This window comes from Sminthopsis crassicaudata, chromosome 4 (genome assembly GCF_048593235.1).
Source record: "Sminthopsis crassicaudata isolate SCR6 chromosome 4, ASM4859323v1, whole genome shotgun sequence".
NCBI lineage: Eukaryota > Metazoa > Chordata > Mammalia > Dasyuromorphia > Dasyuridae > Sminthopsis > Sminthopsis crassicaudata.
Genome location: NC_133620.1, coordinates 476,263,041 through 476,289,134, shown reverse-complemented (window position 1 = coordinate 476,289,134; position 26,094 = coordinate 476,263,041). Strand labels below are relative to the sequence as shown.

The 26,094-nt window shown below is 57.0% G+C and overlaps 3 protein-coding genes across 4 annotated transcripts; 1 reads left to right on the top strand and 2 right to left on the bottom strand.

Annotated features, from left to right (window-relative positions):
- Window positions 1-2,478: 2,478 nt before the first annotated feature.
- S100B (S100 calcium binding protein B) lies at window positions 2,479-8,974 on the top strand. Of its 2 annotated transcripts, none has more exons than XM_074264468.1 (3): window positions 2,479-2,829; window positions 4,592-4,747; window positions 7,116-8,974. In XM_074264468.1, exons 2-3 carry the CDS (start codon window positions 4,610-4,612, stop codon window positions 7,254-7,256), a joined length of 279 nt encoding a protein of 92 aa, XP_074120569.1. In that variant the 5' UTR covers window positions 2,479-2,829; window positions 4,592-4,609; the 3' UTR covers window positions 7,257-8,974. The 2 variants fall into 2 exon arrangements, with proteins under 2 accessions (XP_074120569.1, XP_074120570.1); XM_074264469.1 differs by lacking the exon at window positions 2,479-2,829 and adding an exon at window positions 2,929-3,070.
- A 275-nt stretch (window positions 8,975-9,249) lies between these two features.
- Window positions 9,250-13,195, bottom strand: LOC141540423 (uncharacterized). Its single transcript, XM_074264467.1, has 2 exons — window positions 13,057-13,195; window positions 9,250-11,032 (listed from the first exon to the last, which is right to left on the bottom strand). Exon 2 carries the CDS (start codon window positions 10,980-10,982, stop codon window positions 9,924-9,926), a length of 1,059 nt encoding a protein of 352 aa, XP_074120568.1. The 5' UTR covers window positions 10,983-11,032; window positions 13,057-13,195; the 3' UTR covers window positions 9,250-9,923.
- A 1,438-nt stretch (window positions 13,196-14,633) lies between these two features.
- SPP2 (secreted phosphoprotein 2) lies at window positions 14,634-25,784 on the bottom strand. The gene is made up of 8 exons (XM_074264466.1): window positions 25,618-25,784; window positions 25,404-25,528; window positions 22,386-22,508; window positions 21,317-21,427; window positions 20,658-20,709; window positions 19,863-19,913; window positions 16,942-17,021; window positions 14,634-14,761 (listed from the first exon to the last, which is right to left on the bottom strand). Exons 1-8 carry the CDS (start codon window positions 25,667-25,669, stop codon window positions 14,759-14,761), a joined length of 597 nt encoding a protein of 198 aa, XP_074120567.1. The 5' UTR covers window positions 25,670-25,784; the 3' UTR covers window positions 14,634-14,758.
- Window positions 25,785-26,094: the final 310 nt, after the last annotated feature.

The following is a 26,094-nucleotide window of genomic DNA, read 5'->3' as shown; positions in this document are numbered from 1 at the left end:
CAGAGTCCTGATGTCTCTCTTCTAATTCTAGGGAAACTGCCTCAATTACTTCTAAAATTAACAACACTTAGAGAGCATTTGGAGATGTGCAAAAAGCTTAGAAATATGATCACAGTCCTAAGGACAAGCATGAGGGGGAGGCGCTGCCGGGATCCCCGTTTATAGATGAGAAAGCTGGGGCTGGCCAGGGGGTGACTGGCCAGGGCCCCACACTTAGGATGGGCCAGAGGCTGCTCCGGAGCTCTGTTCCCGTGACTGGATTGGAGGTGGGGGCGCCCACATTTCTATCTGGGGCTCTGGAGTCATGAGCAGGGCCCGGAGGCGAGCAGGGCCAAGCTGGCATCCCTAGTTTGGTCAGATTGGAAATGAAAGGGGCGGACTCCGGCCTGGCTGAATGCCAGCCCCTGGCCCCTGCCAGCTCTGCCAAAGATAAGAGTTAGGGCAGCGTCAGTGGAGCTGCCTTCATGACTGGGTCCCCCCCAAGCTGACCCAGTGGGGGGTGCTTTCAGGCAGCGCGTCAACTAGATTTCCTTCCCTCCTTTCCCAGGCCTGGTCCTTCCCAGGAGCCGATCCACTCTCCTTTGTTGGGGATGTTAAAGTGACCCTCCGACTCAGCAAGCTGGCCGGGGAGAAAACAGCTGACCCGACTTCCCAGGATCTGCTTAGGACTGAAAGGGACCTCAGAAACCATCTGGCCCATGCCCATCTTCCCGATGAAGGAATCGAGGCCCAGAGAGAGTGACTGATGGGCCTGAGATCAGTGGGGTCACAGTGGCGGAGACCAGGTGGCAGCTCTTCCGTGGCCTCCCACGGTGCTTTCCAATGGCTTTGCTGTGTGGTTAGAAGCTGTTACCTGAACATACCCAGTCTTTTATTCCCCACAGCTCATAAATCATTTACTTGTTCCTTTATTAAACATTGCCCTGGGCTCAAACGGCTTCCCCACCGAGTCAGGTCTGGGCTCAGAGCTAGAACAGGGCCGGGTGAGCTCTGGTGCCCCAAGAGTCCTTTGGGGCTCAAGTGGGGAGTGAGGAGCAAGTAACTCTCGGAGCCTTTGTCACAGGAAACCCTGAAACTCTGAGATTGTGTCAAGATTCCATTAGCAATTGGATTTCCTTCCTTCCTTCCTTCTTTCCTTCCTATTCCTTCTTTCCTTTTCCTTCCTTCCTTCCTTCCTTCCTTCCTTCCTTCCTTCCCTCCTTCTTTCTTTCCTTCCTTCCTCCCTTCTCCTTCTTTCCTTCCTTCCTCCCTTCTCCTTTCTTCCTTCCTCCCTTCTCCTTCCTTCCTGCCCTCCTTCTTTCCTTCCTCCCTTCCTTCCTATTCCTTCTTTCCTTTTCCTTCCTTCCTTCCTTTCCTCCTTCCTTTCTTCCTTCCTTCCTTCCTTCCCTCCTTCCTTCCTTTCCTCCTTCCTTCCTTCCTTCCTTCCTTCCTTCCTTCCTTCCTTCCTTCCTTCCTTCCTTCCTTCCTTCCGTCCCTCCCTCCATCCCTTCCTCCCTCCCTCCCTCCTTCCTTCTGATGGGAATCTGACAAGGGAAACTGAGGCTGGAAACCCCAAAAAGAGTCATTTCCCACATTATCGTGACCTAGAAGCCAACCCAACCCCACCTCTGTTAAGTATCACTAATTTACCTTTCTATAGAGTTCAGCAGACACCACCCAAGCTTTCTATAGAGCTGAACTAAAGCTAAGTAGTTAAGTACTCCTACTTAACTATCAATAGAACTGAATTCACCTTAAGTACCTCCACTTAAGCTCTATACAATTTAAACTACCACTAATCAAACTTTCTATAGCCTTACTGAAGCCTATTCAAACCCTACAGCTCCGTACAGTCTCAAATCCTATATCCGAGGGTGGGAAGAATGGGCTGATGAGCAGAAGGGACAGAACTCTAATTCCATCCAAGAATTCTGAGCCATTTGAGATCTCTTGATGATTTCTAATAAACTTAAACTTCTAATTTTACTTATAATTTAGTAAATTCTTTTACTTCACCCGCTCCTTGTCTCATCACAAGCCTGCACATCCCCAACACTTCCTCCCTCCCTCCCTCCTTCCTTCCTCCCTCCCTTCCTTCCTTCTTTTTTTCCTTCCTTCCTCCCTCCCTCCCTCCTTCCTCCCTTCCTCCCTCCCTCCCTCCTTCCTTCCTTCCTCCCTCCCTCCCTCCTTCCTTCCTCCCTCCCTCCCTCCTTCCTTCCTTCCTTCTTTTTTCCTTCCTTCCTCCCTCCCTCCCTCCCTCCCTCCTTCCTCCCTCCCTCCCTCCCTCCTTCCTTCCTCCCTCCCTCCCTCCTTCCTCCCTCCCTCCTTCCCTCCCTCCTTCCTTCCTTCCTCCCTCCCTCCCTCCTTCCTTCCTTCCTCCCTCCCTCCCTCCCTCCCTCCCTCCTTCCTCCCTCCCTCCTTCCCTCCCTCCTTCCTTCCTTCCTCCCTCCCTCCCTCCCTCCCTTCCTTCCTCCCTCTCTTTTTTCCTCCTCTGTTTTCCTCCTTCCCCCTCTCTCCCTCTCTTGGGCCCTTCTTCGCCAGGGTCCTGCCTCTCAGTAGTCCGGGGGAGTACACCGCGCCCCCCAGCGCCCGCCCCGCGGCGGATCCCAGCGCCTCTGTCTTTCTCCCCGGGCGGTGGCTCGTCTGGAGTCCCGCGGCCGCCCAGCGGCCCCCTCCCCCACCTCTGTCAATGCTCTCTTGTGTGCGGCCGGGAGCCGGGGGCGGCCTCCCGTTCGGGCCGTGATTGGCTGGCTCGGGCGCGCTCCTCGGTGTCCGAGCCCCCTCCACCCCGAGGCCGGGAATAAGAAGCCGGGAGCGGCGGGCGGCCGCGAGAGTCGGCGGCGCGCGGAGGTGAGTGCGGGAGGCGCGGGACGCGGAGCTGTCCGGGCCGGGACTCCTTTTCTTGCCGCGGGGTTGGGAGGCGGCTCCGGCCGCTCCCTCTCCCCCACCCGCGGCGGAGCCGGCCCGGGCGCTTGGCCGGCTTTGGGGCCCTGCCGCAGGAGCCCTTTGTCGCTCGCTCGGGCGCCGAGGGGAATGGAGCGCCGGGTTTCAGGGCTCCGGGCCGAGCCGGAAGCCAGGGACGCCCCGAAAGGTGCTTTGGTGCGGGACGGGGCTCGGGGGCCCGATCCAGGCTCTCCCCGTCTGATGGAGGAGGAGGAAACCCGGCCCCGGTCAGCCCTCGGGCGGACTTGGCCGTGATCCAGGCCGGCTCCGCGCTCCCTTTTCTCGGGTCCCGGCGGCCGCCTCTGCCCCAGCCCGACCCCGGCCGGCCGGGCTCGCGCCTCGCCCCGGGATCCTCCCAGGAGCCTCCGCAGTGCGGGCGCCGCAGCTCAGGGCTGCAGAGCGGGCGGGGCGCCCCCCCCTGTCACCCCGGGGAAGTCCGGCCTCTGGGCCACAGGGGAGGCTCCCACCGGCCTCCCTTTTCCTCCCGTGGCTGGAGGTCCCGGAGGAGGCGGAGAGGGGGGAAGGGCCCGACGCAGCTTCAGGAAGAAAGATCGAAATCACGGGGGTCCTTTCTGCCCCCACGCCCGGGGCGGGGCCCCTTTCAGCCGGCGGGGGTGTTTGCTAGAGAAAAGGGGGCGGGGTTGGGTGGCAGCCCCTAGTCTAGGCTTGCCCTTGGGGTCCAGCGAGACTCGGAAAATGGTCTGGAGGGGGGTCCCGGGGGTCGGTTCAGTTGGGCCTGAAGAGGGATGTGTGCTGGCACAAAAAGTGGGCGGGGCAACGGGACTGGGCTGTGCCAGGCTGGGCAGGACGGGGCTCTGGCAGAGCGGGGCCAGGCTGGGCAGGGCAGGACAGGGGAGGGCAGGGCAGGACTGGGCTCTGGGCAGGACGGGGCTCTGGCAGAGCGGGGCCAGGCTGGGCAGGGCAGGACTGGGCTCTGGGCTGGGCGGGGATGAGGCTCTGGCTGGTCCCCTCTGCTAATGAGGGGCTGAGGCTGACTGCAGTGGAGGCCCACGGGGAAGCCTCCCCCTGTGGGCGGCTCACTTCCTTGGGGCTTCGCTGAGCACGGGTCCCTGTGGTGGGTTTTCAGTAGCATTTTATTTTTCCAAATCCATGCCAAGACAGTGCCCGGCGTTCCCCCTTGCAAAACCTTCCGCTCTGACCGGCTCTCCCTGCCCCCTCCCTCCTCAGAGGAAGACAATTTGAACCAGGAAAAACAGCGCCTCTCTGGAACCCACAGGCGGGACTTGGACTCCCCTCCTTTTGGGCCTGGGACATTCTCCCTTTTTCTTTTCTTTCTTTTCCCCTTTTCCGTGGAGCTTTGTTCATTGGCCGGATCCTGGTGAAGTGAGAAGTCCCGGGTGGGGCCGTTCCTTCTCTCTGTACCCCCCTGGGGCATGTTGGGAAGGTTTGGGGCCAGAGGAAGTTCTGAGTTCTAGAGGTGGCCCGAACGCTGGAATCTCCCACGGGTTTATGAGCAAACCCCCCCCCCCCCAGGTGGACCTGGCTTCTCTGTAAGGGTCCGAGGAGGTCGCCACCGGCCACGTTGCCCCCAGGGGTGGTCACAGTCATTGCGGTCATTGTCCCACCCAGGGATTAGGACCGGGAGAGGAGCAGCTGAGGAAGGACGTCTGTGACCGGGCGGGCCATTTTCTCCTCCCCTTGTGTCCAGGAGCATCTGATCTTCGCCATGTCGGAGCTGGAGAAAGCCATGATGGCCATCATCGAGACCTTCCACCAGTACTCTGGGAAGGAGGGGGACAAACACAAGCTGAAGAAGTCAGAGCTGAAAGAGCTCATCAACAATGAACTCTCCCACTTCTTAGGGGTGAGTGTTACCTCCCGGGCCCTTCGGACCCTCCCAGAACCACCGGGATGGGCTGCACGCGGCTCCGTGGCCTTCTGCACTTGCGGGGGAAGATGGGGCTGGTGATGGTGGGAACTGGCGCTCCTGTAGCTGTTCAGGAATGGAGTGCCTGACATGAATAGAAATCTCTGAGGGTTTTGAAGCACTCTATCCCCAGTTCTATTCTTGAGCCCATTTTCCTGATGAGGAAGCTGAGGCTCTGGAGGTGACGTGCTCTCCCAAAGCTAGCTTGTGCTGCTAAGCCCAGCTCTCCAAAGGAAATCCAGAAAGAAACCCAAACCGAACTGTGAGAGCCTCAGAACTTGGAGGGACCGGGGGAGGGATGGGGCTCCGTGCCCTTTGTCACGGGCCCTGTGAGCCTTTCAGGCCCGTGTTCTGCTGCCCGGGACGCACCTGGTTATGCCCACCGCACCCCTGGCATAGTATCAGCCGTCCTCAGCCACCCTCACCAGCTCAGGAGGAGACAAGTGCTCCCCCCCCCCATGCCTGGCTCTTCAGAGAGACCCGTGACTGAGGGGAGGGGCTCTTCCTGGGGCTGGAGCAGATGGGCCTGTATTCAGCTGGAACCTTAGGGGTCTCCTGGGCAGTGCCAGGGCTTGCCTCCGGGGAACGGAGAACGGACTAAGCTACGGAGGCGAGGAGCTTTGCACACGTTCACCAGAGAAGTTGACGCAGTGGGGAAGCCTGCTGGAGCACCCCACGAAGCTGGGGGGGGGGCTTCCTCCTCCACTAGGTGGGCTGCAGAGGGAAACTACAGCAAGTACTCCTGGGAGTCATCAGGGCCCTGAAGTTCCAGCTTCTTCCCAGTATACTCAGGCAGGTAGAAAGACTTTAGGCGTCCTTCCTCCCAGCAGCACAAGCTCGCTGAGCACGGGGGCTGCTTTTCTCTTTCTTATTTGCACACCCAGGCCTCAAATGGTCGGGCATTCGGTGCCCACTGAGGTCAGCTGTCTAGTCTGCGATGGCTGTGTCCCCCCCTTCCTCCCCGCAGCAGACTCGGGTTTTCTGGACCAGAATGGAAGTGCAGGGGACAGTCTCAGGAGAAGGGGAGGACTCTTCCCATTTATTTGGAAAACAATAGAGTGACGGGGAGCTGGCCCCGGGTTCAGGAGGTTGGGGGCTCCGGCCTGTTCCGGATCATCTGCTCCACCGGGCCCACACTAGCTCCATCTCTCACTGGTCCAGGAGGATGAAGGAGCTCCCTATAGTCTAGTGGGATGAAGAGGTGTAGACAGACAGAATAATAACAGAGAGGTACAGACAGAATAATATCTCTAGGACTTTTAGATTCTCAAGGGCTTCACTAACACAATCCCATTTGATTTTTAGTGTCCCCGTGAAACGGGTGCTGTTACCCCATTTTACAGATGGGGAAATGAGAGAGGGCAGATGGCTTGCCCAAGGTGACACAGCTAAGTTGATGTCAAAGGCAGGACTTGACCCAGCCTTCAGTGCCCTCTGCCACCAGCTGCCGATCATAAATGAAGAGACACGATGCACTTGGGAGATCAGATGGGGAGAGAGTCCTTCCATCTGGCAGCTGGGGATGGAAGTGTTTGGCCAGGAGGAGGGGCCGGCCAGTGCCAGGCTGGGGTGCTCTCCCAGGGCCTCCTGGGAGCGGGGGGCTGGGTTCGTGTCGGCTGGGGGGGCATCCATCAGTGCAGGCTCTCGGGAACCTAGTCTGGGCCCGTGACTCCGGCTGGCAGGGAGCCCCCAGGGGTTGGGCTGCGCTCTCTGGGGCAGGTGGGCTCCACCTGGGCTCAGAGGCAGGGCTTGGAGTGAGGTTTGAGGCTAGCCCTCTGTCCACTCAGTCACAGAGCCTCGTTTGGGAGTGTGCGACCATAGGAGAAGGTGAGTGAGGAGGGGATGAGGGAGAAGGAAAACCTGGAGGGGGCCCGGAGACTCCCAAAAGAGCTTTAAAAACCCCAGAGGAAGGCGAACTCCCCATGTTAGATGGGGAGTTTATGGGGTCACTGACCGGAGTCCTGCTTGATGACAAGTGGTAAAGACCCGACGTCTGGCCCCGTGGCGGGTGTGCCCTGGCTGCCAGGTCAGGGCTGGAGCTAAAAGGACTTCAGAGGCCGGTTGTTCCAACCCACTCATTGTACTGAGGAGAAAACCGAGAAGCTCTAGGGTCATTCACCTGAAGCTGGAAGGGACATCTGAGGGCATCTGCTCTCATTTCCCAGAGGAGGAAACAGATCCAGAGACGGAGTGGAAGGCAGCAGAGCCGGGCTTGGATCTGGGGATCCCTGACTCGAGCAGCCCCCTCTGTGAGGGAAGTATGACCGGGGCTGATCTCCGCTTTTGCTAACCTTGTTTCCCTCAGGAGATCAAGGAGCAGGAGACGGTGGATAAAGTCATGGAGACCCTGGACACGGACGGGGACGCCGAGTGCGACTTCCAGGAGTTCGTGGCTTTCGTCGCCGTGATCACCTCTGCGTGCCATGAGTTTTTCGAACACGAGTGAAACCCCTGAGAAGTTCCATTGTCACGGAGATCGAGCAAAGACCCCGTTGACATTTTAAGCAAAGCAGCAAAGCAGAGCTTGTGGTCTGGTAGGACCCCAGCTGGCCAGCCCCCTAGGTAGCTTACTTAGTAGGAAGTTTGATGCGCTTTGTGATTAGAAACAGGAGAGCTTCTGCCAGGACCAAGAGTCTCCTTCATTCTCCTCGAAGCATTTCTTTGTAATCCCTGCCCGTAGAGGACCTAGGCTCTGCCCACTGTGCCATCAGATCCCTGCCCAATTGCCAACTAGAACCTGCAGAAAAGATCTCCTTCCTTTTGTGAGTACCAAGAAAAGGCAAGCCGCTCGAGCCTCCCAGGGGCGCGGGGGCCTGGACGCACTGACCCAGTGGAGTGTTCCTGAAGACCACCAAGGTTGCCATCGCTCCCTCTAAGCCTCCATCTTTATTTTATTTTAAAATATAGATTGTTGTTCTGGGGGGCCACCTCCCCATGGTCCTCAGCTTGCTTTAGCCAGAAAGGGAAACCAGAGCAAGTAGAGAATCTCAGCACGTGATTCCTCAGATCAGAACAAGAATGGGGATGTTTGGGATTCCCTGTCCCCGGGGAACGTGAGCTCTGGAGCCACGTTCAGCTTGGTAGCTTCAGCCCAGAGCTCAGGATCTTGCATACAGGAAGTGCTTAATCAATGCTTGTTGGATGTTCATGTCAGAGTGGATTTTTCCATAATAAGAAATTAGTAGTCAGCTGAAAAATACAAACTGTGACTAATAGAACCAAAGCAGATCCAACAGAAACATGCCTTATAAACTCCCGCAGTGCTGGAAGTAAGAATCCCCAGTCCTATATTCATTCACTCACTCTTTCATTCATTTACTCATTCATTCATTCATTCATTCATTCATTCATCCCCTTATTCATTCGACAACCATTCCTTTGGGGTGAGTTACTTGGCTGGAGATAACTCAGCATTTTTTGGGTGGTGAGAGCAGCTGGGACAAGGTGGGGAGATGGGCAGTGCATTATGTAGAACATCCCCCCACAGTGGTCAGAGTGCGGCCCCCCTCTCCTCACGCTGTGCCCCCCCCCACAGAGGTCAGAGTGCGGCCCCCCTCTCCTCATGCTGTGCTGTGTGACTGGGCAAGACTCTTCCCTGGGCTGTAGAATGAAGTGACCCCGTTAGCCCCTGGCTTCCTGCTTTTATGGAAATATCGAGTCTAGCTCTTGAAAAAAGCAGAACCAACAAAAAACAACCACCGGAAGAAACCCCCAATTTGCTTACAATTTCACTCCCCATCGAAGCCTGAACATCCATCACTACCCAGAGTGGGGGGGACTAAGGCAGAGTTGGGGGCAGACGACCCCGCCCGTTGCTGACTCCCCGGAACTCCTCACGCTTCAGTAGTTTCCCACCTGGCAGGAGGAGGCGCCGCCATTTCTCCTTAGAAACTAGCTTTCAGTCTCAACTGTGAGATGCTCTCCTGTGGTCCCCCACGGGGCAGGCTCTGCTCCGCACCCCGCCCACCCCAGGTGACCCCGCCTCATCTGGCAGCTTGCTTCCAATGGGGCCATTTTGCAGAGTCACAGCTGCAAGGATTGATGGGAAAATGGACACAGGCGTGTTCTCAGCTTTTTGGGGTTTTGTAAGGGGGTGAAAGGCTGGGGGGGGGGCTGATGATGGATGCTGTGCTCTCGCCCCATAAAGACACCATTCCTCCAGTCTCTCCTCTCGTGATCTTTTGAAGCTCCTGGAATAGGGAGTGTATCTGTGAGTGTGAGTGTGTGTGAGTGTGTGTGTGTGTGTACGCACACGTATAAATCAGACAACAAGCATTTATGAAGCTCCTACTGTGTGCTGCAATAAGGAGCCAGGGAGAGAAAGGCAATGAGGAAAAGTCTAAATATGGGAAGGGTCTTCATGGGGAGAGGGGCTGTGCTGCCGGCAGCAGCTCCGGATTCAGACAGAGTTCAGCGGGTGAACATGACAGGAAGGCAGATTTGGGCTGAATTCAAGGAAGACTTTTAATCATCACACTGGTGGGACAAAGAAGTGGGCTGTTTACCGGGACTGAGATCCCCATCCCTGGAACATTCAAGAAGCAATTACACGGCCCCCCCTGGAGGTGCTGCGGAGGGAGTGGTGGGAGCCCTGAACTCGGGTCCCGCTCCGGGGGTGGGTGAGGGGATGGGGCCCGAGCCCTTTCCTTGTTTGTGTGTGCCCGGGGCCGAGCGAGCCTGGGAGCCCTCATTCACACAGGACGCACCCGGAGCATCCCCCCTTGGTGCCTGCTGGACCGCAGCTCCTGGGGCTCTCCAGGGAAGATGCCTGTGGTGTCCCCGGGTTCTGCGGAGGCCGAGGGGCGCCTCCTGCTGGCCGGGGCTGGGTCACTATTTATTATCATTAGCTATGCCGGCCGGTGCAGTGTCCCGGAGCCCCCGGTCTGGAGCGGGAGGAAGACTAGTCTTCCTGACATCAAATCTGGCCTCAGAAACTCACTCCTGAGTGAGCCACGTCCCTGTTTGCCTCAGTTTCTCCCTCTGTAAAATGAGCATAGAAGGCTCTGCTGGAAGCTGGGGGGGAGATGGGGGGCTGGGAACGCCCCGTGTGACCTCAGTCTCCCGCAGAAGCTCCAGGAGGCTGGGGGGGGGGGGGGGCGGGGAGCCGGGCCGTTCACTCCGGGGCCTCCCAGGCCGCCGGGCTGTCGTCGCTCCAGTGTCTGCCGGTCCTGCGCTTCCTGTTCCTCTCGGCCATGACGATGGCGGCGACCACGGTGACGCAGACGGTGAAGGTGACCACCAGCACGGTGACGGTCTCGGCGGCGCAGAGCTGCGAGTCCCCCAGGGCCAGGCCCCGCAGCACGGGGGGCTCCCGGCAGGTCACGTTGGCGTAGTTGTCCACGACGAGCCAGGGGACGCGGCGCAGCTTGCCGAAGGCCCTCTGCAGGTCACAGTCGCACGCCCAGGGGTTGTGGGCCAGCAGCACGTGCGTGCCCGGGGTCCGGATGGACAGGAAGGTCCGGAAGCGCAGGCGGCCCAGGGCGTTGTGCGCCAGGTTGAGGAGCGTCAGGCTCTGGAGCGCCGCGAAGGCCCCGGGCGCGATGCTCTCGATGCGGTTGCCCTCGAGGTCCAGGAGCTCCAGGCGCTGCAGCGTGGAGAAGAGGCCGTCCTGGAGGCGCCGGAGCCGGTTGTTCTGCAGCCGCAGCTGCCGCAGGCGCGTCAGGCCCCGGAACGTGCCGGGGGCGATGGCGGCGATGGCGTTGTTCTGCAGGCCCAGCCCGCGCAGGTCCTCGCAGTGGCGGAAGGCGCCCGGCCCGAGCGCCCGCAGCCCGTTGGAGGCCAGGCTGAGCTCCCGCAGCGCGCCCAGGCCCGCCGAGAAGCCCCGGCCCAGCTCCGACAGCCCGTTGCGCTGCAGCTCCAGCCTGCGCAGGCTCTCCAGCCCTCCGAAGGCCCCCTCGCCCACGCCCCCGATGCGGTTGTCCCCCAGGAGCAGCACCTGCAACCGCCACAACCCCCTCAGGGAGGAGCTCGGGACTTCCAGCAGCTGCGCCCCGGACAGGTCCAGGCGCTCCGTGTCCGGGGAGAAGAAGAGCGGCCCGGTCAGGTTGGCCCCGGAGCAGTTCACGGCCCGGGCCGCTTCCTGGCAGAGGCAGGCTCGGGGACACGGCGGGGGAGAGCCGGCGTCCAGGGGCCAGAGCAGCGCCAGCACCCAGCAGAGGGAGAGGCCGGACATCTTCGGGCCGTCCGAGGGGCCCCGGGAACGAGGCCGGAGAGGCCCTGGACCTGAAACAGCGCGAGGGGGTCTTAATTTTAGCTTAGTTCTGCCAGAGCTTGTGCGAAACTCTTTCTTTCTTTCTCTTTCCTTCTTTCTTTCTCTTTCTTTCTCTTTCTTTCTCTTTCTTTCTTTCTTTCTTTCTTTCTTTCTTTCTTTCTTTCTTTCTTTCTTTCTTTCTTTCTTCCTTTCTTCCTTCCTTCCTTCCTTCCTTCCTTCCTTTCTTTCTTTCTTTCTCTTTCCTTCCTTCTTTCTTTCTCTTTCCTTCTTTCCTTCTTTCTTTCTTTCTCTTTCCTTCTTTCTTTCTTTCTCCTTCCTTCTTTCTTTCTTCCTTCCTTTTTTCTTTCTCTTTCTTTCTTTTTCATCCTTCCTTCCTTTTTTCTTTCTTTTTTCTTTCTTTTTTTCCTTCCCTCCTCTCTTTTCTCTCTTCCTTCTTTCCTCCTTTCCTTCTTCCCCCCCTCCTTCCCTTCCCTTTCTTTTCCTCCTTCCTTCGTGCCTTTCTGGCACAAGTGAATTTTAACACGGATATAGCCTCGTTTATCTCTTTATCCCTTTGCAGCTACAAAATGCAGCGAAAAAGCTAGACGGAAAAGCTGGAACTCCAGCTAGAAAGCCAAACCATAGTGTGAAAGTGAGAATTGTCACCAGAATCTGGAAGGCTGAGCGCTACTTGGAAAGAACCCTGGGGGAGGTGGGGGTGGGGTCTGAGTAAGTCTTGTAGGAAGTCAGGAAGGAGGGAAGATATTCCAGGCATGGGACAAAGCCAGGACCAATGCATGGACCCGGTGTTGTGCAGGGGAACAGCGAGGAGGCTGCTGGAGCCAGATGGTAAAATGAGGGGAGGGAATAAAAATGAGACTAGAAAAATAGAATGGGGGGAGGGGATTGACACACCCTATCCAGGAACAATGGAACATCTGATCTGGCTTCACGATCCCTAACAGGGATGAGCTAGGAGGGGCAGAGCAGCAGGAGAAGGAGGAGGAGGAGATGTCTGGGGGGTCAGGAGGGAGGTAAAACATAGCTGGGGTTTACCCAGAACGAGTGTTTCCGGAGAGGGGTCCCCACTGTGGGGAGCAGGGCCCCGGGGCAGCAATTTCTCCTGGTGGGGAAGGCTGGAGGGGGAGGCGTGGCCTGGGAGCTGGGTGGGGCCAATCAGCTGCCACATTTGGGGTTCTCTTCCAGCTCCCTCACAGCCACCCGCGTACCCGGGAAGGACCTCGGCCCTCCTCCATTATTAACAATCTGATTGACTTCCCAGGCTCAATCTTTCCTCACTACAGAGCATCGCACACTCACACACACCCATTCACACACTCCCCCCCTCCCCCGCCAGCGATTCTCCGGATTGCCGAGGTCCCCACGTCAGGCCCCTCAGTGCCTCTGTCCAGTGCTGAACCCTCCCCCCCCCCCCCCCCCGCCCCGTGCAGAGCCCCGCCGCGCTGCCGGCCGCGTGCTGCCCCTCTCTCCTCACCAGGCAGATGCCCGGGCAGTACCTCCTGCCTGGAACGCCCTCCCCGCCCACCTCTTCCAGCAGGAATTCTTTCCTGACTCCTCGCCCTCGCCGCCTCGCATTCACACCTGCTTTGTCCTCTCCCTTTACCTAGAGACTTGATAGATACCTTGTTGTCTCCCCTTTCCACTGGGAGTTCCTCAAGCCTTGTGCCCTCGGAGCCCAGAGTGGTGGCTGGTACACCGTAGGTGCTTAATAAGTGCTTGCTGCGTGCTTCCTTGGCGGCCTCCTCGGCTCCCGTGTCCAGGTCTCCCTCCCTCGTGGAGCGAGCGCTCCATCTCCCTCGGGTCAAGGCAGACTTGGCTCCAGGGAGCCTTGGGCTCCTCTGGGGAGTTCTTCCCACCGGAGGCCGCTGAATTTGGAATCCGAGGGGCTGGGTTCAGATCCTCCGCGGGGTGGGGGAGGGGCTGGGCTACACGGCCCAGGTCCCGTTCTGTCTGCGATGCGCTTCCTACAGACACAGGTCAGGCTCGGGAACGGGTATGGGGGGGGGGGGGCGGAGAGAGCTCCAAGCGTCCCTACCTTTGCTGAGGCCGGCGGGGTGGGCTGGAGCCCCCGGAGCTGTGGGATGGCCGGGAGCCCTCTGGGAGCTGGCGAGGGCGGGGGCTGAAGGTGAGTGACTGCCCGGGAAGCGTGAATAATTTAGAGAGCGGAGGCGGAGGGCAGGTGCAGGGGCGCAGGTGCAGGAGCGCAGGTGCAGGGGCGCAGGTGCAGGAGCGCAGGCCGCCGGGGGCCGCCGGGGGCCAGCAGGTGATTACAGAGAAGGCCTCCAGAGCCCAGGCTGCGCTGCCTGTCACACAGAAATCAGGGGTGGAGCCTCGGGGAGAGATCCCGCGGGGAGCAGCGCGCGCAGCCCCCCTGTGACCTTGGACCTGAGTCCCTCCCCTCCCAGGGGGTTTCCTCTTCTGTTACCCACGAGCCCGCGTGGGTCGGTCCAGGCCCGGCCCAGGCGGGGAAGGGAGGGAAACGTGAGACGGCTCTCGCCGCCCCGGCTGTGGGTCTCTGCGGAGCGGAGTCCGGGCTGGCGGGTCCGAGCCTCCCCGCGGCCCGGGGCCGGGACTCGGCCCCTCCTGGGTCCGGGACGGCGCGGGAGCGCGAGGCCCTTTCCCGAAGACTAGAGGGACAGCGTCGGGGCTCGGAGCTCACCGGCGCCGGCTCCTGCCCGGCGTGTCCCCCCTGCCCCGGGACAGTCGAGCTCTGGGGCCCGGGAGGGGCCGCGGGCCGCTCTTGGAGGTGTCACTCCCGCCACTTGGAGGCCGGGAGTCACCACGTGGCTGAGTGTCTGAGGCAGGATGGGGAGCCGGGCTCTGTGGCCGTAAGTCAGGGGAATCCCGGGACAGGGAGAGTGGAGGGGGGCGCACTTGGGCAATGGGGGGGGCGGCTGTGACTTAGTGCAGTGGCCCTTCGGGAGTCAGGACAGACCGGCCCCAAAGATCTGGGGCGCGGGGGGTGCCTCGCAAGGTAACTCAGGAGGGAGGCAGTGCCCTGTGGGCCGTGCCCGGTGTGCCCGGGAGCCGCAAAGGCACGGACTCCAAAGAGACCAGCGGGTGACCGTCAGGGCCGCCCCAGAGGGGCTCTTCTAGGGAAGGAGGACATTCGGGCCATCATGCACGCGACACACGAGGCCTGCTCGCCCTCCTTCAGGTCCTTGGGCCAGGTTGGCCTAGTGGGGGGGGGGCGGGGCAGAGAGCATGGAATGGACCCCGGCTTATCCCTACCCATCCATCCATCTCTGTCTCCATCCATCCATCCATCCATTCAGCTCTCTTCCTATCTATCTATCCATCATCTACCTACCTACCTACCTTTCTACCCACGCATCCACGCATCCACGCATTTATTTAAGTTGCCCTGTGTCCCCGGCACTCTGCACACTGGCTAGCACATAGTAGGCGCTTAGTAGTGCTCACGGGTCATCCGCTGCCGTGCACATGAAGCTTTAGCGAGCCGCTGGCCCCTTTTACTCCCCCCTCCCCCCCCTCCCTGCAGGTCCTCAGGCCAGGCTGCGCAAAGGAGCGGGAGAAGGGATTCTAGCCAAGTTCAGGTTTCATCTGTTTTAAGCACAGCTTAAAAGACCATTGTAAAACACAGAGCAGAGGAACAGGGGAGGCGGAGGCTTTTATTGTGGGAGGGAGGTGACAAGACCACGAGGCCGGGGCAGCAAACTTCGGGGTGAGGGCCGTGTTCTCTCCGCGCTCCTCGGCGCCCAGGCCTCTGCTGCATCTCACTGGTGATAAAGACAGAGAGCATGAGACGGGGCGGGGCGGGGCGGGGCGAGCTCTCTGTAACTGTCACTCATTGACGCACGGACATCCTGTGGGCACACGGGGTCAAGTGTCCGCTCACTGGGGGACCATCACAGATGGCCTGGGACCTGCCCCGCGGCAGTGGCTAACGGCCGTTTGGATTGGCCCGGCCCTGCACACGTGGCTCCCCCCCCCTACACCTGGTGGGCACGTGAGGCCGGGGATGTGCCAGTGTGGGTGCACTTGTAGACAGAGAATCGCTTTGTGCATCCCGGGCACCGGCCGAAGGACATGGAGAACATCTGTCCGTCCTCCTCATTGTACAGATGATGAAACTGAGGCCAGAGGGGTCAGCACTCCCTGTGCAAGGTGACGTAGGTCATGAGTTACAGAGATGAAATTCAGCTTCAGAGCCGGGCTCTTTGTGCCAGGGTTCAGTTACTGCGGGGATCAGCTGGGTTGGCCCGTCCATGTGAAAGTGACCAGTCACCCAGTGAGCATTTATTAAGCACCAAGTGTGTGCCAGGTGGTGTGCTAAGCACTGGGGCTACAAAGGAAGGTAAAGGACAGTCCCTGCCCTCAGAGAGCTCCCGGGCTAATGGGCCACACGAGCAAACAGAGGAGTCCAAACGGCTCTAGTCAGGAGAAGGAGGAAATGATGATAATGGACCAGGATAAGGGAGAATGGGGAAGGCTTCCTGGAGGAGATGGGCTTTTAGCTGCTACTTAAAGGCAGCCAGGGGAGCCAGGAGGAGGAGATGAGGAGAGAGAGCCTCCAAGCACGGGTGAGGGAAGGGGCGGTCACTCGATGGTCGATGGCTGCTGTGAAGAGTTGTGGGACAGGGTCACCAATCGGGCTAGGGAATGTTGGGTAGGTTGGGCAGGAAGGTGGAGGGAACGGCTTGGGAAGGACTATGCATGTCAGAGGTGTCTATTTGATCTTCCAGAGCATGGGCAGAGTGCGGGGCTGACAAGTTTCGATGGGCAATTTAGGTCATTTTGATGGCTGAATGGAGAGCAGAGCGCAGTGGGGAGAAAGCTGAGGCAGGGAGGTCACCCACCAGATGAGTGCAAGCCTTTGCCAGGGTCAGAGAGAAGGGGAAGCACAGGAGAGATGCTACAGAGGTTAAACTGGCTGCCCTCAGCCACAGATCAGGTATGGGGTGAGAACGGTGATTCCCGGGTGACTCCCAGGGCGCAAGGGCCGGTCATTGCAGGATGTTGGAAGAAGGGAAAAGAGAATGAGCTCAGTTTGGGGTGAGTCAAGTTTACGAGCTAGATGGGACGGCCACGTAGAGATTTATGAGTCTGGAGCTCGGGACAGAGATGAATTCTGGATTCTCGATCTGAGAATCATCAGCCTAGAGATGAAAACTGAATCCATGGGAAGGGATGAGATCATGAATTAGAAAAGAGGAAGAAGAGAAGAGGGACCAGGAGAGTGTTAAGGGACATCTGCAGTGAGGGGACGCAGCACAGGAGACGGAGAAAGAATGGCTAGAGAACCAGAAGTCACCAAACACCTGAGGAGCAGAGAGCATTGTGGACAAGGTGCTGGACGGGCAAAGGCTGCAGGGGGCACTCAGGTAGCGAGAAAGAGTCATCACCAGTAAAGCTATTTTGGGGGACCAGTCTTCCTTCCTGTGCCCCTCAGCCTTTACTGACCTCACTGGTCTTGCTCAACTGGGGTTACATCCCTGGGGGTGATGGTGGGATAGGGACCAGTAGAAGAAATAGTAGTTGGAGTGGTGGCTTCTTCCCCCACCTCTAGGGGTATTACAAATAAACCAATCCCTTCAACTTGGATCAACGTGGTGGAAAACGCCATCCACACCCAGAGAAAGAACTATGGAGTCTGTCGCTTTTTGTCTTTCTCACGGTTTTTCTCTTTTGTTCTGATTATTCTTTCACAACGTGACTAATGTAGAAATATGCTTAATATGATTAAACATATGTAACCCACAAAAGATTGATTGCCATCTTGGGGAGGGTGAGGTGAGGTGAGGGAGGGAGAAAATGGAAATCAAAATCTCATCCAAGTAAATGTCAAAAATTAATACTTTTTTTTTTTAAATGTGAAAAAGGAATTAATCCAAAAATGAACAAGAACTATTTCTCCCATGCTACAATCGAAGGCTAAACCCCAAGATATTGCACTTACCTCGTTATGGCCATTTAACCAGTTCCGATAATTCTGGCGTCTTCTGCTTGGAGGAGGAACTATATACACATCCCTGATACCTTAACAGAGAATGGAGACATTTAAGTCCTGGCAACTCCCAGGCTGTAAGCACGAGAAAATTTGGCTCTGCTTTAAGTGAGGGCCACACGCTTTGTCACTGAAACATGTCTTCTAGGGGGACAGCTTGGGACAGAGTGGGACTCATGAGTGCTGTTCAGATCAGATTTTTTTAAATTTAGATTTATGTTGCTTCTTAGCCATAATTTCGATTACCTTGCTTAAAAATGTGGGCTACAATCCTTGTGAAAATGATTGCATTTGTATAACTGTATTTTGGAAGATAAATATATGGCCCCAGAAAGTTAAATATCTTTGGTGAAAAATAACTGATCTTGAAGGCAGAGAATGAGGTTCTGAAGTATTTTTAAGATGTCTGCCTGGTTCTGAAGTATTTTTAAGATGTCTGCCTGGTTCTGAAGTATTTTTAAGATGTCTGCCTGGTGCACATTTTCTTCCTAAAGGCTTTTCTGTTTTATGAAACCCCTTGTTAATGTCAAAGCCTATTATAGTTCAAGTGAATCAGAAGTGTACCTTCCCTAGTTCTCACACCCGCTAAGAAAAGAACAAATTGTGTGGAACATGCACACGTGCATAAAACTTTGGAAATGGAAAGTCATGAGCTTTCAGAGAGAGACAAGTTTCTTTGTATGGACACATTTCTGATCATTCTGATGATTTTAATCATTTCATTCTTGGTGTAAAGCATCAGGATCATTTTGGACACACGTGTTTACCTGAAGATAGCAACTTTATTCTAAATTTACGACTTGAGCAATTCCCAAATGGAAAATACCATTTTACCATCATCGTGCCTGCTTTGGTTATATTTTTAATTTAGCCCACAGACAAGGATGTGACTCCACAGATAAAATGTCACCGAAATTTCAAGAATGTTCTTTATTATCTAAGCGAGCATGTGCAGGCTTTTCACTCTTATAAAAGATGAATTTTGAAACGTTGCTTGTGCCTCGAGCTGCTAAATAGTAAAACGTCAAAGGGCTTGGAGCAAGAAACAAAGATGATTGAATTTGGAGTCAAACGGCCGGTTTCTGATCCTGACTCTGGCAAGATAATCATGCTGTAGGCTTCTATTTGTGGAAAGGGAGGGGTTGGGTTCAATGGCCTTCATGTAGAATTTATGACTCTATCATCATTACTGTCGCCGTGAAAATAATCCTAGGTGTCTGGGCCATCAGAGGAGAAAGACCAAGGATCAGGTGGTGGATCGAACAGATTTTGCAAGGGTAGTCTTTTTATTGTCCTGCTCTTCCATATGGAACAGTTTGTGCCCGAGTTCAGCTTGTTTTGACCAGAATTCTAAGAGAAATAGTTACTCTGGGTCACGGTCCTGAAATGGGGGTAGTCTTGAAGGTGACAAGCTGTCGAGCGACATGGTTAAGTTTGATGGTGAAGGCATGAATTTATCTGAACCATAAGCTAAGGCCCAGAATCCGAATCCAGAAAGACAGGAGAGAAAAAAGTCAAAGGAGAGATTCCTAAGTATGAAACTGTAGCTGCTGTTGAAGAGTAATCCAGTAATACTCAGCGGGGAAGCATTTGTTTGGTCCAAAAGTTACATTCACTAAAGAACCGCTATGAGGAGAGAAAGAGCCCTGAAACTTACAGTTCTAGATTCGTGCCTTACTCTAAGCACGCGGGTTTTCTTCTCTCCGGCTTCTCTGTCTCACCCTTTTTTCTTACAGTCACTGAACTGATTGGTGGAGAATATGGGTTGGGTTTCGATGTGGATTCTCTTACATTTATTTTTACCACATAAATTTGAATATATTTAATATATAACAGAGGTAACATTTAATAATATATAATGTTATTATTGCTTTTACTTTATTGTTAAGTAAATGGTTATGTTCTAAAAGTGTCCTCACTGCAAGTGGCCGATTTGTGTAAATAAAACCACATCGGTGGGGACCCAGACTCTGAGAGTTTGAGTGTGATGAGGGTGACCGTGATGAGGGTAGGTGAGAGCGGGCAGCTCCGTCTGGGGGGTGAGAATGGGCATCTACATACCCGTGGGAGGGGCATGGGCACTAGGGCGTGGATGCCCGCCCGTGACGTCCGGCCGGAACTCGTGACGATATTCTCTCTCTATAACTCTAATTGGGAAATTGAATACATGCAACTACACTTCATGAGGCTCATTATTCCCACTGATTGAGACTTAGATGAAACATCGTTATTCGTTTAAATTTGGATTCCCTGTTTGTTTGCAAAGATTTACAGAGGAATCTGCCAATAGGAGTAATGACAACCAAGTGGTCAAGAGGAGGGAGACAAACCAGGAATGGGAGAGGAGCAACTGAAGTCATTTCTTGGGGTCCTGGAGCTAGCAGGGATTTTACAGGACCTCTAGTCACCCCTCACCCTATTTGACAGAAACCGAGGCTCAGAAATGTTGTGACTGCCCGAGTTCCCGCAGCACTGGGATTTGGACAAAGTCCTGTGAACTCCCGGCCTTTGACCCCAAGGTCATCTGTCTCTGCACCATATCACACAAGCTGTATTTCATTTGGGCAGATCTGGGGGGGGGGTATTTATTTACTTGTTTATTTGCAAGGCAATAGGGGTTAAGTGACCTGCCCCACTAGTAGGCGTTAAGTGTGTGAGACCAGCTTTGAACTCGGGTCCTCCTGCCCACCGTGCAGCCCCTCGAAGTGGATCTAAACAAGTGACCTGCAAAGCCAAGCTGGCTCCCCTCCCTCTCCCATCGGTCAGCAGGTCACAGGCGGGCGCCAGGGCGTCCCCCTCTCGTTCCCACCAGAGTGCCGGCCACGGGAGGAGGGTCCCAGGAGGGTCCCAGAGCAGAGCATGCGGAGACTTACCCAGCGACCTCTGATAGAGCGGCTCACTGCTGGACTCAGCGCTGTCCATATCTGCAAAACAAGGGCCCGGGCCCAGACTTCTCAGAGAGCGCCGGCCCCGCCCCGGCTCCCACACCTCGGGCACCGATCCTTCTACTGCTCAGGAGGGCTGGGCTGGGAGCTGAGGCGGCGAAGGCACAGGTGAAAGGGCCCTTGCCTTCAGGAAGGGCGCCAATTTAAAAGAATCATCGCTGGGAGCTGATCCCTGGAGCACCCCCGAGGGCAGGATCAGGAGTAATGGGTGCTCAGCGTTCAGCTCAGTTTTGACTCATGGTGACCCCGTTTGGGGTTTTCTGGGCAAAGGAGCCGGAGGGCTTGGCCATTTCCTTCCAGCCCATTTTACAGATGAGAAAACTGAGGCACACAGAGTTGAGTGACTTGGCCAGGCTCCCGCAGCTAATATCTCAGGCTGGAGTTGAACTCACCTGGTGCTAAGTGAATTATGGCGCCACCTAGCTGCCCCCAGAGACATTGGGATTAACCTCTCAGTCTTAGTTGCCCCATCTGTAAAATGGGGATAATAAGAGAAGCCTTTTCCCTGAGAATCAAGTTAGATAAAATACTGCATGTAAAGGGCCTCATGAGCCTCCAGGGGCCGTGAGTGAGGATGACCACGATAGCCGGACTGGCCTGCGTGGCTTGGGACCCCCGACCCAGCGCTCTGCACGGGCGACTTTGGGTCACGATCACGTAAGGCACAAAGCCTCGGGGCTCTGCCGGAAAGGTCGCCCAAGGACGCCCCCGCTCCCCGCTGACCTCTCGGGTGGAAGCTCCTCCAGTTGTACGGTCCCAGCCGGCTCCCAAAGATCTAGAGAAAGGCAGAGGCGGACAGAGGCCATTCAGGCCCTCCCGGGTCCTGGCAGAGCCAGCCCTTTGTCCCAGGGATCAGGAGGCCACTGGGGTCCCCTCCTCGCCTCGGGAGCGGCACGGGGCCGCGAGCACCCCCTGGCAGGAGAGCAGCAGAGGCCCCGGGGCGCCTGAGCACGGGAGGACTGCCCCGATGAGGGAGGCGCGCTCTCTGCCGGACTCAGGCTGGCGTACGCGGGCTGCGCCCATGAGTCCCAGGGCACTCGTTACAGAGGGCGAAGGCCGGGAAAGAAGCCAGGCCCTTTTGTCTGAGGGGCCTGTGGGGAGGAGGGGTTAAGGCCTGAGCAACACGGGGTTGGGCGGGAGGAGGCTGCCCCTGGGAAGTCCCGGGATTGGCAGGGGGCCGTCTCTCTCTGTGGTGTCTCAGAGCCGACTTGGCCGAGGAGAATTTCTAGGAAGCTGCCGCGGGTGACTGACAGGGTGGCCCGGAAGCAGCCCCACGGCCTGCTGGGTCGGCTCATTTGTCCAGCTGGGCCCATCACACCCTTTTCTCCTCGCGGGAGAGACACCAGCCCCCCCGGAGCCCCGTGCCCCAGGCCTGGACTCACCTCTTCGCTGCTACTGGAATCGGAGCCGGGGAAGGCGCGGTGGCAGCGCACCCACACGTTCTGCACCCGCTCCCTGGAGATCTGCACCGTGCTCCTGCAGGAGGCTGTTGGCTGTCAGACGTGGACAGAAAAGGGCGGGCCTGGAGCTTGCCGGCCACGTCCGGCCAGGGAAACGCTTCGAACGACGCGAGCTCCGGGCCCAGAGGCAAAGGGAGGGCCCGAGCCGGCCACGCTCACCCTCTCCCCGCTCCTGGTCCTGGCTGTGCGGGGCCTCCCCCTTCCAGGTCCCAAACCCTCCCCTTTCAGCTTCCTTTCACGTGCTGGCCTTCCCCAGGGGAGCGGACGCTCCTTGGGGGGGGGGAGGCTTATATTTGCTTATATTTGCATTCCCTGGGCTTAGTGCCTGCTGTATACTAAGTGCTTAATATATGTGCAATCTCTCCCTCTCCTATTTGTCTGCTATCTCCATCCATCATCCATCGTCCGTCTGTCCATTTGTCTGTCTGTCCCTGGGGCCTGGGGTGTGTGAATATTAATCCACCAGCGTGTGTTTTATTCCAGAGGGTCCCCCCCCTTTGCTGGGGCTACATGGTTATTCAGGACAGGAGCACCTCATAAACGACAGAAAACAGCAACCCTGAAATTGCTAATCTGGGGATGGAGTCTGCGGCCACGAAGCTGGCCAGAAGGACACGGGCAGCCCGACGTACGGCGCCATCCACGCGGGCAGAGCTTGGGGGTCGGTGGGGCACCAAGGCTGCAGTGGGGGCGGCCAGCTCCTTAACCTGCCTGAAGGGCGCCCCCCACCCCGTAATGGTGCCATTGAGGGCTGGGTGTGGGGGCACATGTAAGTCACCCCGGACCACGACAGGGTCAGAAGCCCCACCCGCCAGGCCGGGCTCCTGTTCCCGGACCCAGGGTGCCGGTGTGCGCCCCTTCCCTTCCTTAGTCTCCCAGCCCCCCCCTCTGGGCAAGCTGCCTCTGCCTTAACTTTGGGACCTCCCGGTCCTGGGGGTGAGACCTGGAGCCCGGCAGAACCCCAGGACGGGCTCGGTCACAGCTGGCTTACCGCAGAGTGGCCCCTCCGGAAACTGCAGGCTCTCGGCGGGCCCCCGGCCTCCTTCCCGCACTCGGTCTCGCGGATCCTGAAGTCGATGTCCATGGTCAGCTCGTTCTCATTCACGAAGTTCACCTTGGGGAGGGAAGAGTCAGCGCCCGCTGGGAAGTGGGGGGCGCCCTCGGCTGACGAACGCCCCCATTCCCTCTCCCTGCGACACGTCGGACCCGGGTGTTCCCACCTACCCGCTGCTCCGGGGCTCCCGGGGCCAGGCTGGCTCTCCCTGGTTTCTGTGGCCCCGATGCCCGCCACACAGAGGGGCCCTAAGTGCTGCCCACTGACCGCTTCTCAGCCTGAAAGTCCCTGCAGTTAGCCAAGGCGCCCATGAAGAAGACGCTTCCGGAGTCATTCGCCCCCCTTGGCCAGCCCCACCCAGGCTGATCTCCGCTTTAAGGACGTGATAGAGTCGGAAGGCGAATTTAGGGTTAGAGTTAGAGCTTTAAGGAGCCTCTCCTCCTTGCCGCAGGGGGGCAATGGCTCTCATAAGATCTCTGAACTTTCTGGTTTTAAACCCTATTTTTGGACGAGTTTGACAAGGAATTTCTTTGGTGTGGGGGTCCCCCACTGCCAGCCAGAGATGGCCGAGAGCTGCCAGAGCTTCCAGGGAGAGCAGGGAGGAGCCCCCAGAAGTGGGGTCACAGGGGGGAGCCAGCCCGGCTCCATGTGCCCCAGCGGCTGCCTTTCGTTACTTCTCCATCTCCTCAATCTTTCAGATCTGAAGCTAAGGTACTTAAGAGGCTCCCTGACTTTGTTGCTTGTACTGAAGGGTCGGGAGCAAACAGGCCATAAGCATTTATTAAGCACCTACTGCACACCAAGCACTGTTAAGGGGGAAGACCAATGATGTCATGGGGCGATGTCTAGACTCGCCGTGGATTGGATTGAAGTGAGGGAGGGGTGCGACGTCACCTGCCTCACGTTCCCCTCCAGAGCCCTCTGAGTCCAGTAGCAAGATGTAGATCAGGACAGCTGGAGACGGCCCCGATGCATTGAGACCTTGGCCCTGAAGCTCAAGTCTCTCAGCCTGACTGAGGCACCTGCCCATGTAGTGCCGAAGGCCGGCTAGTGAATGGGGCAGAGAGTGGCCTTTTACCTCATTAAAAACATCCCAGACCCCCAAGCTTGGAGATCTTGCAAGGTCTCCATGACCACAATGTACGTCCCGTGGTCAGAGCACTCCCAGGTGCTCACTGTGGGGATAGAGGGAGAGCGGGGAGGGAAGGGAAAGGAAAGAAAAGATAGGGTAAAGGAAGGGAAAGAAGGGGAGGGCAGAAGAGGAAAAGAGAAGGGAAAGAAGGAAGGGAGGGAGAGAAGGAGGAAAGAAAAGAAAGAAGAAAAGGAGGAAGGAAGAAAGGGAAGGAGGGAGAGAAGGAAGAAAGGAAAGAAAAAAGAAAAGGAGAGAGGAAGGAAGGAAGGAAGGGAAAGAGTAAGGGATAGAAGAAGGGAGGGACAGAAGAAAAGAGAGAAGGAAATAAAAAAGGAAGGATGGGAAGTAGGGAAGGAAAGAAGGAAGGGCAGGAGGAAGAAAGGAAGGGAGGAGGGAGGGAGGGATAGAAGAAAGAAGTGACAGAAGGAGGGAAGGAAATAAAAAAAGGAAGGAAAGAAGGAAGAAAGGGAAGTAGGGAACAAAAGAAGGAAGGGGGACGTGTGTCGCCCAGCTGGCCTGTTCCAGTTGGGTCCCCATCGGGGCAGCTGGTCATGCTGTCGTGCTCTTCACTGTGTTAAGCAGTAAAGATACAAAGAAAAATCACAATATCCTCTGCCCTCAGGGGTCTTAACTGAAATGCCGGAGATGACGTGTACAGACTAGCTGCCCACACGGTATAGGCCCACACGTGGATGTGCTTATATACATTATACATAGTCTGTACACGTCTGTGTCTCTGGGACAAAAGGGACTCTTGGGGAAAGGCGTTAGCAGCTCGAGGCATTAGAAAAGGCCGATTCAGTTGATTCTCAAAGGGAGCCGGAGACATGAGGCAGCCCTGCGGAGGAAGAACACAACCGGGAGGGGGACAGCCAGGGCAAAGGCCCTGAGGGCAGAGATGGTGGTGTCCGAGGAGGTGCCCAAGGCTCTGGTTCCTGCCCTGAGCGAGTAGCACCGTAGAGCCTCAGGCACGGGCGGGTGACGCTGCAGAAGGGGCCCTGGCCGGGGAGCCGCGAGCCCCAGCCCGAGCTGCGCCACTGACGGACTCGCTGTGACTTCTCTGTCCCCGGCTTCCTTATCTCTGCACTGAAGGCGTTGGACGAGACGGCTCCTTCCAGCTCTGACCTTCTGGGTCATTCAGTCCATCCCTCTGTTCCCCGACATCCCAGACAATCTTTCGTGGAGCTTCTGATGAAGCGCTCCAATGACAGGAGCCTCATCATCTCAAGGAAACTAATTTCTCAAATCGCAGTTTTGGACTCCTTTTTCCCCAAACAACGGATGACAGTTTATGTCTCAGTGGCCTGAGAGCCGCCCTCTGGGGCCACCCAGATTGGGTCTGAGCACTGAGGGGTGACCATGGGGGGGGGAAGAGGAATCAGGGGAAGTAAGGGGTGGGAGAGGAGGGTGAGTGTCAGAGAAAGTGAGACTTGGACAATGACTTTTCTCGAATCCTATCCACAGCCAGGGGCTGTCATTCTCCAGACTGAGCATCAAATGAGAGACGTCTGCGGTGCGGGAGCCTGAGCTGGCCACTGGGTCAGGAAGACCTGCCAGAAGCCCGTCCCTGATGCACGCTGGCCGGATGACCCTGGACGTGCCCCGGGCCACTCACGGAGACCCTAAACTGCAGAGAAGGTGTGTGCTGGGAGAGGAAGCGTCTCACTGGGGCTCTCTATGTTGGGCTGTCCTCCCCACACAATTAGAGACTGTTCTGGTTTTTAAATTATCTCTGCAGATGACAATATTGACAAAAAAGAAATCGAAATGTAGGAAAACCTGCACAAAACAACCCAGCCCAATGCACTTGGGAATCTACTCACTCTTTTGATTGAGCTCGCGTACGCCCGGAACAGGTTTGGGCTCTGAGACTGGGCGTTCACTTTTTCCACAGAGGCCCGAAGAGCTTCCCGCATCATTTCTGGGTCGTAGTCGTACACCGGGAAGCCTGAATGGCGGAGGGAAGACAAGGAGTCACCAGCTGAGCTGACTAGAAGTAAGCGGAGGGTTAGGGTTAGGGTTAGGGAGAGAGCCCACCTGTGCCAGCCCAGATGTTCGCAGCCAGAGCGATTATCGCCAGCGCCTCCATGACTGCCGTCTGTCCGGGCCGTGAAGGCCGATCAGAGCCGGGGGGCTTCCCAGGAGATGAAGCGTCCCCTACAGTGCGGCCTTCCCTCTGACGCTGGCCTGGCCCCTGTCGCCACTTTTCAGCAAACAGCGCCGCTCACATTGACCCCGGAGCAAATATTTGTTGCCAAGTCTGTCTCATGAAAATGCTGCGGTATGGAGCGGCCTTTGGAGTTTAGACCCCAGAGGGAGAACGCAGCAGCTCTGACCTCTCCCCAGGACAAGAGCCCGTGTTACTCGCGGGATCTCAGCTTACGAACCGGAAGGGAGCGGAGGCCGCCCGGTCTACTGTCCCCATTCTACTGAAGAGTATAGGGAGGCTCTGGAAGTTAGTGTTGGAGGCAGAACTGGAACCCAAGCCCCAGGGCTCCAGGGCTTTCCCGTGGA